The following is a 13,079-nucleotide window of genomic DNA, read 5'->3' as shown; positions in this document are numbered from 1 at the left end:
TGGTTTGTGAGCCAGTTGGCTACCCAACTTACAACAAAGGGGTTTACATTCAGTTTGCTAAGGTTATCAGTGATGCCTGAATGTGGAATTGTGTCAAAAGCCTTTGCCAAGTCGCGGTATGCTGTGAGCACAGATATGCCCTTTGTCACACTTTCAAAGAAATCCACCAAATTTGACAGGCAGGATCTGCCCTTCACGAAGACAAATTGAGTAGGATCCAGGGTTTGGAGGTCACCTATGTCTTTGAGGTCCATAACGATGCATTCCATGGCCTTACAGACGAGGCTGGTCAGGGTAATGAGTCTGTAATTCCCTGAATCTGTGGGTAGGTCACCTTTGTGGAGGAGAATTGTAGCTGTTCTCCACTCTGCATGAACAAAGCCTGCGGTTAGGCTATGACTGAAAAGGGTACTTAGTGGTGGTGATAGTTCATGTTTTAGCTTGTTAAGAAGACAGCCTGAGATGTCATCTGGTCCCATAAAGGCCTGCTCTACAGACATGTAATGTGGGGGGAGGAGTTTGTTGGGAGGGTTTGTTATAAGTTACGAAGGAATAAGGGAGTGAGATCTTCACCAAACCTATCTGCTAGCAGGCTTGGTATCTCTGTGGGGTCAGTGTGTGTGATACTGTTGGCCACCAGTTCTACATATGCTTGGGTCCTACCCTTTAGGTTACGAATGTAGCTGTAAAAGGCCTTATGGTTATCCTTGGCAGTACTTGCTAGGTTTCTCTCAAAGAAGCTCTTGGAGGATTTAACAAGTTGTCTTATTTGCCTGTTAAGGCTGAGGAGGGTGCTTTTCCATTGTTGAGACATTGTCGTAGTTTTCTTGGACAGCAACATTTTGCATTTATTGTAGAGTTTGTTGATGCTGAAAGTCCAGCATGGCAGCTTGATAATGTAAGCTTCAGCGTAGTTACCACTTTCGGCTTGGGGTGGGGCTTGGAATGCTAGTATAGTTTGCCTTGGTGAAGTTTTTTAGTCTGATTTCACCCTTTTTGAGTTCTGGTGTTAGTGTCAGTTCGAAAATGAATGATTTGTGGTCAGTTTTATGAGGGTCAAACAGCTGCAGTAATCCACCTGTTTGACATGTTTGTGAGGACCAGATCGAGAAGGTTTGTTCCTCTTGTCGAGGTATGGATTATTTTCTCCAGGGTATTTGAATTCACAAAGCAAGGAACTTTTGTGCTAGCAAGTTTGGGCTAGAGTAGGTTTCACAGTTGATTGTGGGACAAGTGAAATCCCCCATAACCTGTGTGTTCAGTAAAATATAGATTGTCTTCAGTTTTGTTAGTTAGACTTTGTGGGTGTCATGACCCAAGGAGGGGGCTCTACAACTGGCTAGGACTTGAATGGGGGTCTCATCTGGTCTTCTTGCCCCTGTAAAAGCATTTGTATGCTACTTGATATTTTTGCTTACTTTGATATTAGAATGTAAGTGATATTCTGCGGCTCAGTTTCCAGAATGTAACGTTATTATATCTAATATTCCCGATGCCAATAGTCTGTGCTGTGTAATTCAAGCACATGCACACACTTATGGAATATATTGGGGCATGGTTTTCATAATGCTGGGGTTTTGGGAAGGAGTTTCAGGATGTGTGGTAAAACTACAAGGCACAGAATAAAGTTATCTTGCCCCAGAGTAAGTCATCTTTTAGTGCACCACAATTCCACATATATTCCATCAGTCCATTTTTTTCTTTGTAGCCTTTTATGTAAAATCTTGTTCTCCACTGATTTCAGCGTTACTTTTTAAAAATGTTTTTGTTGCTTCAGAGGTCAGGTCTTGAAGTGTCACTGCCACCATCAGTGAAAGTTGTAAAAGTTTGCAAGGTAGTCGATTTTGTATCCTTAGCTACTGACAGGTTTTATTTATAGGTAGCTTATGTTATTTTGAATTACTTTTAGGTTTGACTGGTGTTTGGGTTTCTGCAATATGCTCAGTGGTGTGCCTCAGGCTTCGTGGCTGACTTTGGAGGTGCCTTCAGTGGCATGCATTTGTAAGAGTTGGTGTCTGGAAATCCACTTTAGTTTGTGTGTGCAATTTAGTGTATCTTTGTCACTGCTTTTGTATCATCATCCCTATTCTTTGCGTTTTTCTCTTCTTATGCCAAGTATTCCTCAAATTCTTCAAAATGTAAGTTAACATACACATTTGTAATGGAATGCTTTAGTCAGTTAATTTCAATTGGAGGGTTTTACAGTTTTGTTAGGGTTGTGTTACATAGTATAAACATAATTAATGGCTTGTGCATGTCTGTCTGTATGTTAGTACAGATGCAGTTACATGCAAATGTAAACTGCACTTTCAGAAATGCAAAATGCACCTTTTATTATTGTGGTTTATGATTGTGCATGCAAACTTTTTTTAGTTTTGTACATATGTGCTTTTATTATCTGTTGTGTGTAAGTGTCTCATACTATGTCAATTTTCAATTATTTTTCTATGTTTTACGTGTATCTGTGTGTATATGGATACCTGTAAGAGACTGTCTGTATGCGTGTGCACAATTTTATGTACTGGTATTGTATATGTTAGTTTATGTTGGGGCTAGGATTTTTAAATTTGCCTCACAGCAAGAGGTTCTCTCGTTCAATTCTTGGCTGGAATGCGGTAAGTGCCTTCTGTGTGGAGTCTGCATGTCCTCCCCGCGATTAGGTGGGTGTTCGAAAGACATGCGTAAATGGGTGTGCCTTCGCTGAAGGTTGAACGTCAAGCTGGCACCTCGGCATTCGTGAAAATCTACTGGCAATCATTAGCGGGCCGGAGTTCTGCTGTGGCGACCCCTAACTGGGAAAAGCCAAAAGACAACAACAACAACAACTGTGTAGTGACATGGGTCTATTTGAAAAGACAGAAATACCACTTACCCGAATCTGAAATGAAAACACCAAACTTGCAAAACAAAGAGTTGTTTTACAGGGAAATCGACGATTAGCTAGCAGTGAGAACTTTGCCCTTTTCCCCACTGTAGTTTGATCTCAGAGTTGGTATATTTTGTTAGGGAGGGTGTAGGAGCGAAGCCCCCCACCTGGGCAGGTTTGATATAATGCTTTCTGTAATTCTTTTGGTGTTGGCTAAGTGTTAGATTTCCATGTAAAACAATTTGTTCATATGACATCAGTATTTTGCAAGTTTGTTGTTTTCATCTCAGTTATTTCGGATTCAGATAAGTGGTATTTTGGTCTTTTCAAGTAGACTCAGTTACACATAAGTTTTATGCAGTGGATGCGTGTGCCATGCTGCATGCTATCCTTTATGTTGTGGGTCGGCTTGGTTTATTGTCTCAGGAATGCTTTTGGGGAAAAGTTTATATTCTATTTGTACTTGTGGAACTTGCTCTACTTTGCATTACTGATTTAACTGAATGTCTAGTACTGTAACAATTCATTGTAGTAGGTAAAGCAAGGTTTTACATAGTTCAGTCCTTTATTCATAGTTCAGTTTAGTATAATTTTAGCCTTTTTCTTGCTACTTGAGTTCTTAAAAGTAGATCTAGCATAGTTTATTATTATTTCGCCATATTACTTATTTAGGAATACATTTAGGAATACAACCCGCAGTGGTGGTGCTGCGGTAGCGTTGTCGCCTCACAGTAAGATGCTGTCCGATTCGATTCTCAGTTAGAGCGTCTTCTGCGTGGAGACATGCGTGAATGGGTGTACCTTCGTTGAAGGTTGTGCGTCAGGCCTGGCAAGCGAGTACATAAAAATCAACTGCCAATCATTAGCGGACTGGAGTTCCACTGTGGCGACCCCTAACCGGGAAAAGCCGAAAGACACAAACAAACTTATTTAGGAATACAAGTTTAATTCTTTTGTTTAAAGCTCTTTTTACAGGTTGAATAGTGTTTCTTTTTTTTTTTTTTTTTACCTGTTTTTGAATATCAGTGTTTTTTTTATTTCAACCACTGTTTTTCTATGTTTTTGTGATATCTTGTTCTTTAGTTCTTATTTTCTATTTAATGAGTGACAATCTTTTCCGCACTTGTTTCTTTCAGGTTTTTTTTTCTGTGCACTTCTTTCATCTACAGCTTGCTGCTTATGTTTTTCCTTTCAAGGTTTAATTCCCTAGACAGCCATGTACCTCTGCTGAAGAGCCAGTTCTATGCTGACTCACATTTGTTTTGGTCTGCACCAGAGTCTCTAAGAATTCCTCCATTTTGTTTGATGAAGTGCAACACCTCACTCACAAAGCAAAAGACAGTTCCCTCCCTCTCGTTTTAGAGGGAATAGCGGATGTAGCTTCAGTGGCAATGGATATTCATTCTGTAATCCGACTAAGTCTTAGTAAAACATTTACAGAGACATGATTTTTGCATTTACAAAAATAAAGGATGCAGAAAGAGCATTACTAATGCATATCAGGTAGAGGAAGTACTAATTAAGTACATAAGAAGAGATGCTTTTAGATACAGATTGGCTGTGGTGACAGTAAGCAGTTATTCATGTAAGGAAAATAATACAAGCATTCAGAGTATTCTTTATAGAATACATTTCCAGACATAGGAATTACAATATTACATAAGATATAAATAGAAGTCTCAGAAATAATGAAAATGGGGTAGAAAAGCAGTCAAGCAGTGATAAGCAGAACTGAGGAGTTATATGTAGATGTGGAAAGGGAGAGACTGTAACTGTTGAGAAAAAGAAAAGTTGAGTGAAGGGGAGCTGACGTAGGGAAAGAGCAGGGGCATATTCATTTATATGACAGGTAGGAACATATTCATTTATATGACAGGTAGGAAGTGTAGGATGGATTTGAAATTGGTGTGGTTTGGAGTGTTACAAAGGGAGGGGGGAGTGAGTTCCATAATTAAGCTAGGGAGTATGATAGCAGAAGGTGGCCAAAGGGCCGTGAAAGTTTGTGGATTTGGAGGAGGTTTTGGCTTTCTGATCGGAGTAAGCGGTTTGGTACATAGGTGGTTAAGGTGGTGGAGAGAGCAGGACAGCTGGATGGCTTGAAGATTCATCAAAAATAACCAGTCACTGCTTAGCCCTAAATCTACTGAATGGCTTGAATTACCCAAGCAACTCACTTACACACAACTACTCCAAATATACAAACCAGAACAAAGCAAAGTCCTACTAGGCTTACTGCACACATACACCACCACTAGGTCAGTATGATCTGGAAATAAAATGCTCCTCACTACCTACAAACCACAAGTGTCAGCAGGAATCTCTGTCTGTAATCCGGCTATGTAGCTGATTTATGGAACTATCTCCTTATGCGTTAAATATACAAGCAACCTTTCCAGTTTCAAACTTCAAACTGTGCATTCACAACCCTTAAAACAGATGCAATGCCACCTGCTAACTATAACTATGCCTTTCTTACTCCCCAATACCTCCATATTTTAGCAGGTAGCAGTCACCTAACATGAAAAGTTCTCACTTTAATGATGCCATACTACTAACGTATCCTCTTATCTCTTCAACCAACACTTAGTACTATTTATTTTCCTCTCTCATGTTCTTCCACAACATTCTCATCTTTCTAATAATAAACTCTCTCTCCATCTACATAATTTTCCCTCCTGCTCATCCCATTCTATTACTCTAACTTAGCAGAATACTCATTTTTCACCTCCATACTTAAATAGAAATATTAGTTTAGTTGACATAGGCTGTCCACTTCAGTGTGTCTTGCTACTTGCAGTACATGTTGTATTCTTGATTGCAGTTTATCTTAGTAATACTTCTGTAAATGTATTTCAAACGGTTTGTGATTTTAATCTGTTGTGAGAATTTTCGCCCCTTGTATGTAATTACTTATTAGCTACTATAAAATGTCTTTGTGTGTACTTTTGTGAAGCCTTTCTCAACAGCTCATTGTAAAATATTTGATCTGTTGCGGGACTTTTCTTCCCTTGTATCCAATTATTCAACTAATGTAATTTGTTGCGGAGTTTTCTCCCAGGCCTCTGCCGAAAATGGGTCACTGGCTCAGTTGCACTTTGCCAGTTATCAACTGACAAATATAAATAAATACGCACCGCCATTACATACTTCCCACACTACATGATATGTATTTACAGCACTTCTAACAGCCCAAAACAGCATTTCTAATGCATCAAACAGCCACTGCCTACAATGCACACAAAAGCAATTATATATATATATATATATATATATATATATATATATATATATATATATATATATATAAATAAATAAAACACACTCGCACAGAAATACACACACACAATATTCATTCCAACATGACAAATAATCGTAAAAATATACGTGCACATATTACATACATGTATACTGACAATACATATGCAACTTTAGGTTCATACTAGGCTATCTGCCCTAAGGCATTTATAAGCCTAGCCCAAAGTTTTGTGGCTTACGCCACCCCTTATGTTAAAAAATACTGTGCCCATTAGTTTGTTGTGCCTCTGTCCAGCAGTGACACAGAGATGATTCCCGGGGTAAACCTACGATCTCCCATCCACCGGTCAACATTTCTCTTGAACAGAGCCAGCGAGGAGCTCTGCCTCACATGGACCGAGATTTTATTCCACAGCATAGGGAGTCTTTGGGTGACAAATCTATCCCTCCAGCATGTCCTATTTATATCTGTGCTAAGGTTTAAGTCGCTTGCTCTAGTGGACCTGGTAGATTTGGATTTTTTGAGGTGGAGCATGTCCATTAATTCCGGGTTGGACATGGCCTTGTATGTCAGGCACAGGTCACCTCTGAGCAGACGGTATGCGACTGAATAGAGCTGGAGTTTCTTCAGTCTGGCAGCATATGACAGATTTTGGAGTCCCTTTATCCTTTTGGTGAGGAACTTTTGGGGTCTCTCCAATTGCTGCAGGTGTCGGGTGAGATACATCCCAAATGGGGCATTGTACTCGATCATTGGTCTGATAAGTGAAGAGTACAGGGGAACAATGACCTCACTTGATCTGGATGTGAATCCCTTCATGATCAGGTGGGCAATGTAGAAGGTCTTTCTAACCACTTTAGCAATGTGAGTGTCAAAAGAAAGGCCACTGTCAACCTGGGTCCCCAGGTCCCTGATAACCTCTTCTGTGCTTAGTGGATTGCCACCTATATGGTAGCTTGGGGTTACCTTGTTTTTCCCGAAGGGTATGACTATACATTTTTTGGCATTTAACTTCAGGCCATGGCTCTGGCACCAGCTATCAGTTTCCGTGAGACGTCTCTGAAGGATATCTGTGTCCGATGTACTTTCCACTATGGCGCCCAGTTTGCAGTCATCTGCAAACTTTGTCAGCCATAGTCCTCCTATGTTTGCCTGTACTTCTGAGAAGTAGATGCCGAACAACAGGGGGCCAAGGACTGAGCCCTGTGGGACACCACTTGTGAACGGCTTGGAGTCTGACATGGCGCCAGCAACTCAAGCCTGTGGGTTCTGTCCTTTAGCCAGTTTGCAACCCATCTTGTGACATATGGGTTTACATTTAAGCTGGTAAGTTTCTCTATAATACCCGAGTGGGGTATTGTGTCGAAAGCTTTTGCAAGGTCAAGGTAGGCTGTATGGACTGCCTTTCCCTCATCAATGGCCTTGGTGACTGTTTCGAAGAAGTCGACCAAGTTCAAAAGGCATGATCTGCCCTTGACAAAGCCAAACTGGGCCGGGTCCAATGTCTGCAAGTCCCCTATGTCTTTGTTTATGAGTTCCATTATGATGACTGGGTCTAGGTTCTTATATTTTTTATTTATTTAACATTTATCTACCAGGACAATCCAAGTAGACAACTAGTGTCTGTTTTCAGCGGAGTCCTGGAGAGAAAAGCTCCACAAAGTTACAGAGTAATAGGTCACACATTATAAAAATATGATCAAAAATAGGAGGTAACATAGTATAAGGAATATACACCAGAGGATAATTTGTTGTATGAGAATAACTGTTTAAAACAATACATGATCATAGTACAGATATGTGAGCACAGCTTGTTTGTAATGTAAGCATAAGTATTGAAAATGTACATTTAGTTGCATAGTAAACACATGATTAAAATATTTACAATATGTACAATAAACATGGGTCACAATCTACACAGCACAAAAGCTACTTGACTGATATGCCTTTATGTCGGCATGGTGTTAAGCTTGATTGACCCAGACAAAGAATGTGCCATTATTGATGAAAATAATGTACCTAGCTTTATGAACGATGTATTGCCTTGTTAATAAAGTATAATCTACAATAACTGAAAAACTTGAATAAATTTAGCTATTGTGTTGTTTGACAGCATCATCCATTTTCTCATTCAGTACTTCAGCAAAAAAAAAAAGATATTTTTGAGAAAAACAGACATCATATATGGAAAAAAATATGTAATCACCAATTCTGCTGCACCACCATAAGCATACACCCAACAGCTTGCATACAGAATAAAAAACTTATAAGTATTTCAATAAACAAACTAACAAAATCAATGACGGGAAGGAAAACGTTGCTACTTCAAACTAAGTAAATCATCAAAAGCCATTTTACATTAATAATCGTAGATATTTACATTCCCTGAGATTAAATTATTCTGCAAAAACGGAGATAACATTACAAGTCAAACGAATTTACATATTGTTTAGTATTTATTCACTCTTCAAATTAGGTACAGAAAAATGTACAACAATACCAAATGTTTTTATAAAAACGAAATTGTTACCTGCACGTGTAAATGAGTTCTAACTGCATGTCATTTACTGTCCAGAAACAGGCATGCAGATTTCTTAAGCTAAGTTGTTGACTACAGAGGAATGTACACAATTAACTGCAATGACCTTACAAAACAGAAGTTACAACAGCTCATCAACTCTTAGGTAGGCTGTACAATATAGACACAGAATTCAAACAAAAATAATAGTGATTGCCCATGTTTTAGGTGAGATAGCTCTACATATGCACCCTAAACTTGGAGGCTGCAGAAGAACACCTAAATCACAAGTTTCCTTAATGTGAAGAGATGTAGGCCTGCTCCATACATCAAGTTTTAATCAAGAATGGTTTCACAATGTTGCTTCCTCCACATAAAAGTCAATTTTTAAGCATGTATTGCAAAATAATATTTTTCATATGTTGGGTGGGATACAGTGAAGAATATTAATGAAGCATTACAACTGAAAATGAAAAAAAAAGAAAAAGAAAATTCGGTGCTTACTACAGCAAAATAACATAGGTCATATCTTAAAATAAAATTTGGATGCATGTCTGCTCAAATGAATTAAAAGCGAAGAGTAAGGAGCAGCAATGTATAGGTTCCTGCTTCACAAACCTTTGCAACCCTGAAGTTACTGGATTAAATGCAGACACTAGCATTTGCAAATCTGTTTGTTCTTTTTTGTGTAGTTGCCAATGTCAGCATATTTCAAGTTCAAAGTTTCAAGCACTGTATTTGGAAACATATGGAAAACGGTTACATGGTGCTGTCAGGTGAATGGCTCACAGTCTCCAAAACAGCTTTATTTGTTGTTTGGTTTTATAACCTGTCTTGATGGGCCATTAAAACATGGGACTATTGTTTACTTTTCTTTGTAAGACATTTGGTCTCTCCTAGGTACACAGAGGACACCTACTGGTGCTAATGCATAATACTAGGGCGCAGACTTAGGAATGATACATTACCAAATTAGCTTGATTTATAGAATCAAATGTCTATAAACAAAAACTTTCGAACTTCTAAACAAATAACTAAATAAATTCACTGTTTTATTATTTCAGTCTTGTTTACTGAATTCCTTAAATGTGTTTAGTTTGATGATTTTGAGGACAGAGCTGACAAAATAACACCATTCATTTAGCAAGTGTTTTGTACTACGTTTGTCCACTAAATTAAAAAAGAGCACTTACAAAACTTCACAAACTTTAAAGTCCAATGCTCACTTTAAACCCTGTCCATTGATGAAAATGAAACGTTTTCTTGGTAAAAGCTAGTAACACTGGATAACATACAGGTCTACAACTTGCATTAACAATGCTCTGCGCCTTTAACGTGAATCTGGGAAAATTGGTTTACACAAAAGGGTTACAATACACAAATGGACATGTAAAATATTATCAGTGACAGCTGTACAGACTGATGGACAGGTACAGCATCAGAGATGATCGGCGAGCGGAAAAGAGGCAGTGTATATAAATGTACTTCGAAGTTATAAAACTGCAAACATACAAAAGTGGGACAAGTAAACTTCACTCACACTGACCTCCATGCTGTCTAGGGCTGACATCTGCTATCTGTGACTTTCCAGTCGCTGGCTGTTCCTTTTCTTACTATTACTTAAATGGTTGTTTTTGAAGGAATCTGGGACGTCTCCTAAAGCAGCAGTCCACAATCACAGCTCGCTCTCTCGTTTCTTCAGAGCCAACAACCGTATCTTTTAACGCACTTCTCAGTCACCTCACTATCAGCAGCTACCAGCTGCTATCACCACAAACTGTTTCCCCATCCCGGAAGCAACCCTTGGTTGCTGTCTCAGAGATGGAGGTGGGACATACGCGTGACACGTCTTGAATGCGCATATTTCTAAAAAGCTGACTGGCTATAGCTAAAATGTGTCTGCCCGGAGGTTTTCGGTGGGTTAGTATTTGTGAGCACGTGCTAAACTCTTGGAGGTAGTGTAGTGGCTGAAGTTGTTAATGCCTTGAAGTTAATGTCTTTGCTGTGTACTAGTACCGAGCTGTAGACTATTACCGTTGCTGAAAAAGACTGGTCTGGGCCCTTCTTAGCTTGCAAATGAATGAGGGACAAATCCAGAAATAACCAGTCACAGTCAGGTACAATTTTAAAATATTAATATGATTAACTTTAAACATTGACAGAATAAGAGAATGCGAATTTGTATACATTTTCTGAAGTATTGTATTACAGCTTTTCCCGGTTATAGGTCGCCACAGCAGAACTCCGGTCTGCAAATGATTGCCAGTGAAGGTTTATGGTGTCGAGGTGCCAGCCCGGCGCCCAACTATCAAGGGAAACACACAGGGAGAATATGTAGATTTTCTCACAGAATGCGACCCGGCCGAGAATCGAACCAAAGAGCCTCTTGCTGTGAGGTGACAACGCTAGCCGCTGCACCACCGCATAACGTTACAGTTTTTTTGAAGTAAAAGAAGTCATTAATTGTCATTATTTAAGTATAATTCACCATTTTTCTCTAAAAGTCACAAGTTTTAGGAGGGATTAAAATGTATAGAGATGAAACTGAGTCGAAATTAAGGATATCTCTAAAAAACAGAGACTGTATGCTCCCCTTCAGTGATTTGTGGCGGCTGAAGTTTGATAAGAGTAGTTAAACTTTGTGCTTGCCTTCGGGCCCAAAACTTCATTGTGAAGAACATTTCTCAAGTTCTGAGTTCCACACATAAGGTTTTAGCATGTATTTATTTCTTAAAAATAGTCCAGTTTAAATAATGCTGAATCATGTCGATGCATTAAAATAACTCATTTTAACTATGAAGAAACAGTTGACAATAAAGCGACCTCAATTATTGGCGAAGTGGTTATGTTCCACACTTTGCCCGTTACTTCAAATTACTTTGTATTTGTGAAAGGAAGTATTCCACATTTTGGAGATGGACTAGTCACTTTTCAAGCTATGGTTAGGCAAGCGTACTTAATGTCTTCCCAGGCAAATGTGATGATCCAGATTACAATTTTACCCACAACTTGGGTCAGAAGTAATAACAGAATTGAGGTAACTTACATAAAGTACGGCTTAAGCAGCAATGTATATTAAGTGCACTTAGATATTCAGCTCACTGGTATTAATTAATAAGCACACCCTACGAATTAAGTGTAGATATAAATATATATCTATATATGTAGACTCTTACAACGTAAATATAATAACAGTATCTCTGCCATTACACTCATTCCTTTACTTTTTTGATGAGACCTGGAATGTCCAGCAAGCTTTAACCTTTTTGCAGCGGAGTCCTGGGGAGTAATACTACAAAAATAAGTAAATGAAATAAAAAAAAAAAAATAGAAACACCATTTTGCATTGTTAACACGTGGTCAGAATAACAACAGCAAATTTTATATATAAGAAAGTATACAGTCAATAAATATAATGTCAAGAAGCGATAGTGCAACTCGTATACATTGAAAAATTACACACAACTTTGGAACTGAGTTTTTAACATTGTAATGATTTATCTAAAATGCTGTTACTTAGGAATTTTCAGGAAAGAAACAGTGCGCATCAGTAATGAGAAGGATAATAGAGCAATAATGGAGAACACTGGACCACTCTAGTGTGTTTGCATACTGCTGAGACTATTACAGCAGTAGCATAGTTTGACAGCTGTGAGCTTCTGCTGCAGTATTCTAGAAATGTATCACTGCCAGTTAAAAAAAAAAAATCACTGTCTGATGCTAAACGATCCATCACCTGAAGTGCTAACGTAAAAATACATTTGTACAACTGTCCAGTTTTGCATAATGACCAGGATTTTCTCTCGTAAAATGTTTGATTTTCTGGTAAACCTCTCAGGACTACAGTCAGTAAAATCAGATGTTAAAGCTTCAAACTTCAGTGATAATGGACAACACTTGACCTCGCTGCTATGTTATGCATACTGCAGCAAATTCTTTGGCAGTAGCCTAGTTTGACATCAGCAAATTTCTGTCGGAACATTCTAGTGTTCTCCATTATTACCGTTAGCTGTTTCAATAATAATGCGACTGCTGTGTATTATAACAGCAAGAGGGTTAAGGGTGATGATGGACTGACATGCATGTGGTGATAAGTAAGTATTGTTTTTTTAGAGACATCCTAGTTTCTGATTATTTTTTGGTAGCAACAATTTAAACTGATTATCCAGAATTATACTGTCAGTGGCATAACAGATTGCGCACTCGCCTTTTGTACTGGAAGAACAGAAGGATATGGGTTCTGTTTCCACTTCAGGTGTGTGGATCAATTCTCAGTACTGGCACTGCAGTGCAGCATAACGGGTAGTACTGCACTCCTGAGTGTGCCTTCCTTCGAAGGAGACGTTAAACCAAAGCCCTATCTGTATGAGTTGGTGGTAGCTCAGTTGGAAGCAAGAGATCCCACAGCACCTATTGAAAATGAGTAGGGGAAGTCTCAT

The 13,079-nt window shown here is 38.7% G+C and overlaps 1 protein-coding gene across 1 annotated transcript in view; it reads right to left on the bottom strand.

Annotated features, from left to right (window-relative positions):
- Positions 1 to 10,451, bottom strand: part of SGPL1 (sphingosine-1-phosphate lyase 1) — a 1,851,476-nt gene extending 1,841,025 nt beyond the window's left edge. Inside the window, exon 1 of the mRNA XM_044055782.1 lies at positions 10,187 to 10,451. Coding sequence (XP_043911717.1) covers positions 10,187 to 10,210 — 24 coding nt within the window. The 5' untranslated portion in view covers positions 10,211 to 10,451. The remainder of the gene's footprint in view (positions 1 to 10,186) is intronic.
- Positions 10,452 to 13,079: the final 2,628 nt, after the last annotated feature.

The sequence above is a fragment of the Protopterus annectens genome, chromosome 14.part0, assembly GCF_019279795.1.
Source record: "Protopterus annectens isolate FY-2018-M chromosome 14.part0, PAN1.0, whole genome shotgun sequence".
NCBI lineage: Eukaryota > Metazoa > Chordata > Ceratodontiformes > Protopteridae > Protopterus > Protopterus annectens.
Note: the sequence above shows the minus strand (reverse complement) of the source record. Positions and strands in the feature narration are given on the sequence as shown.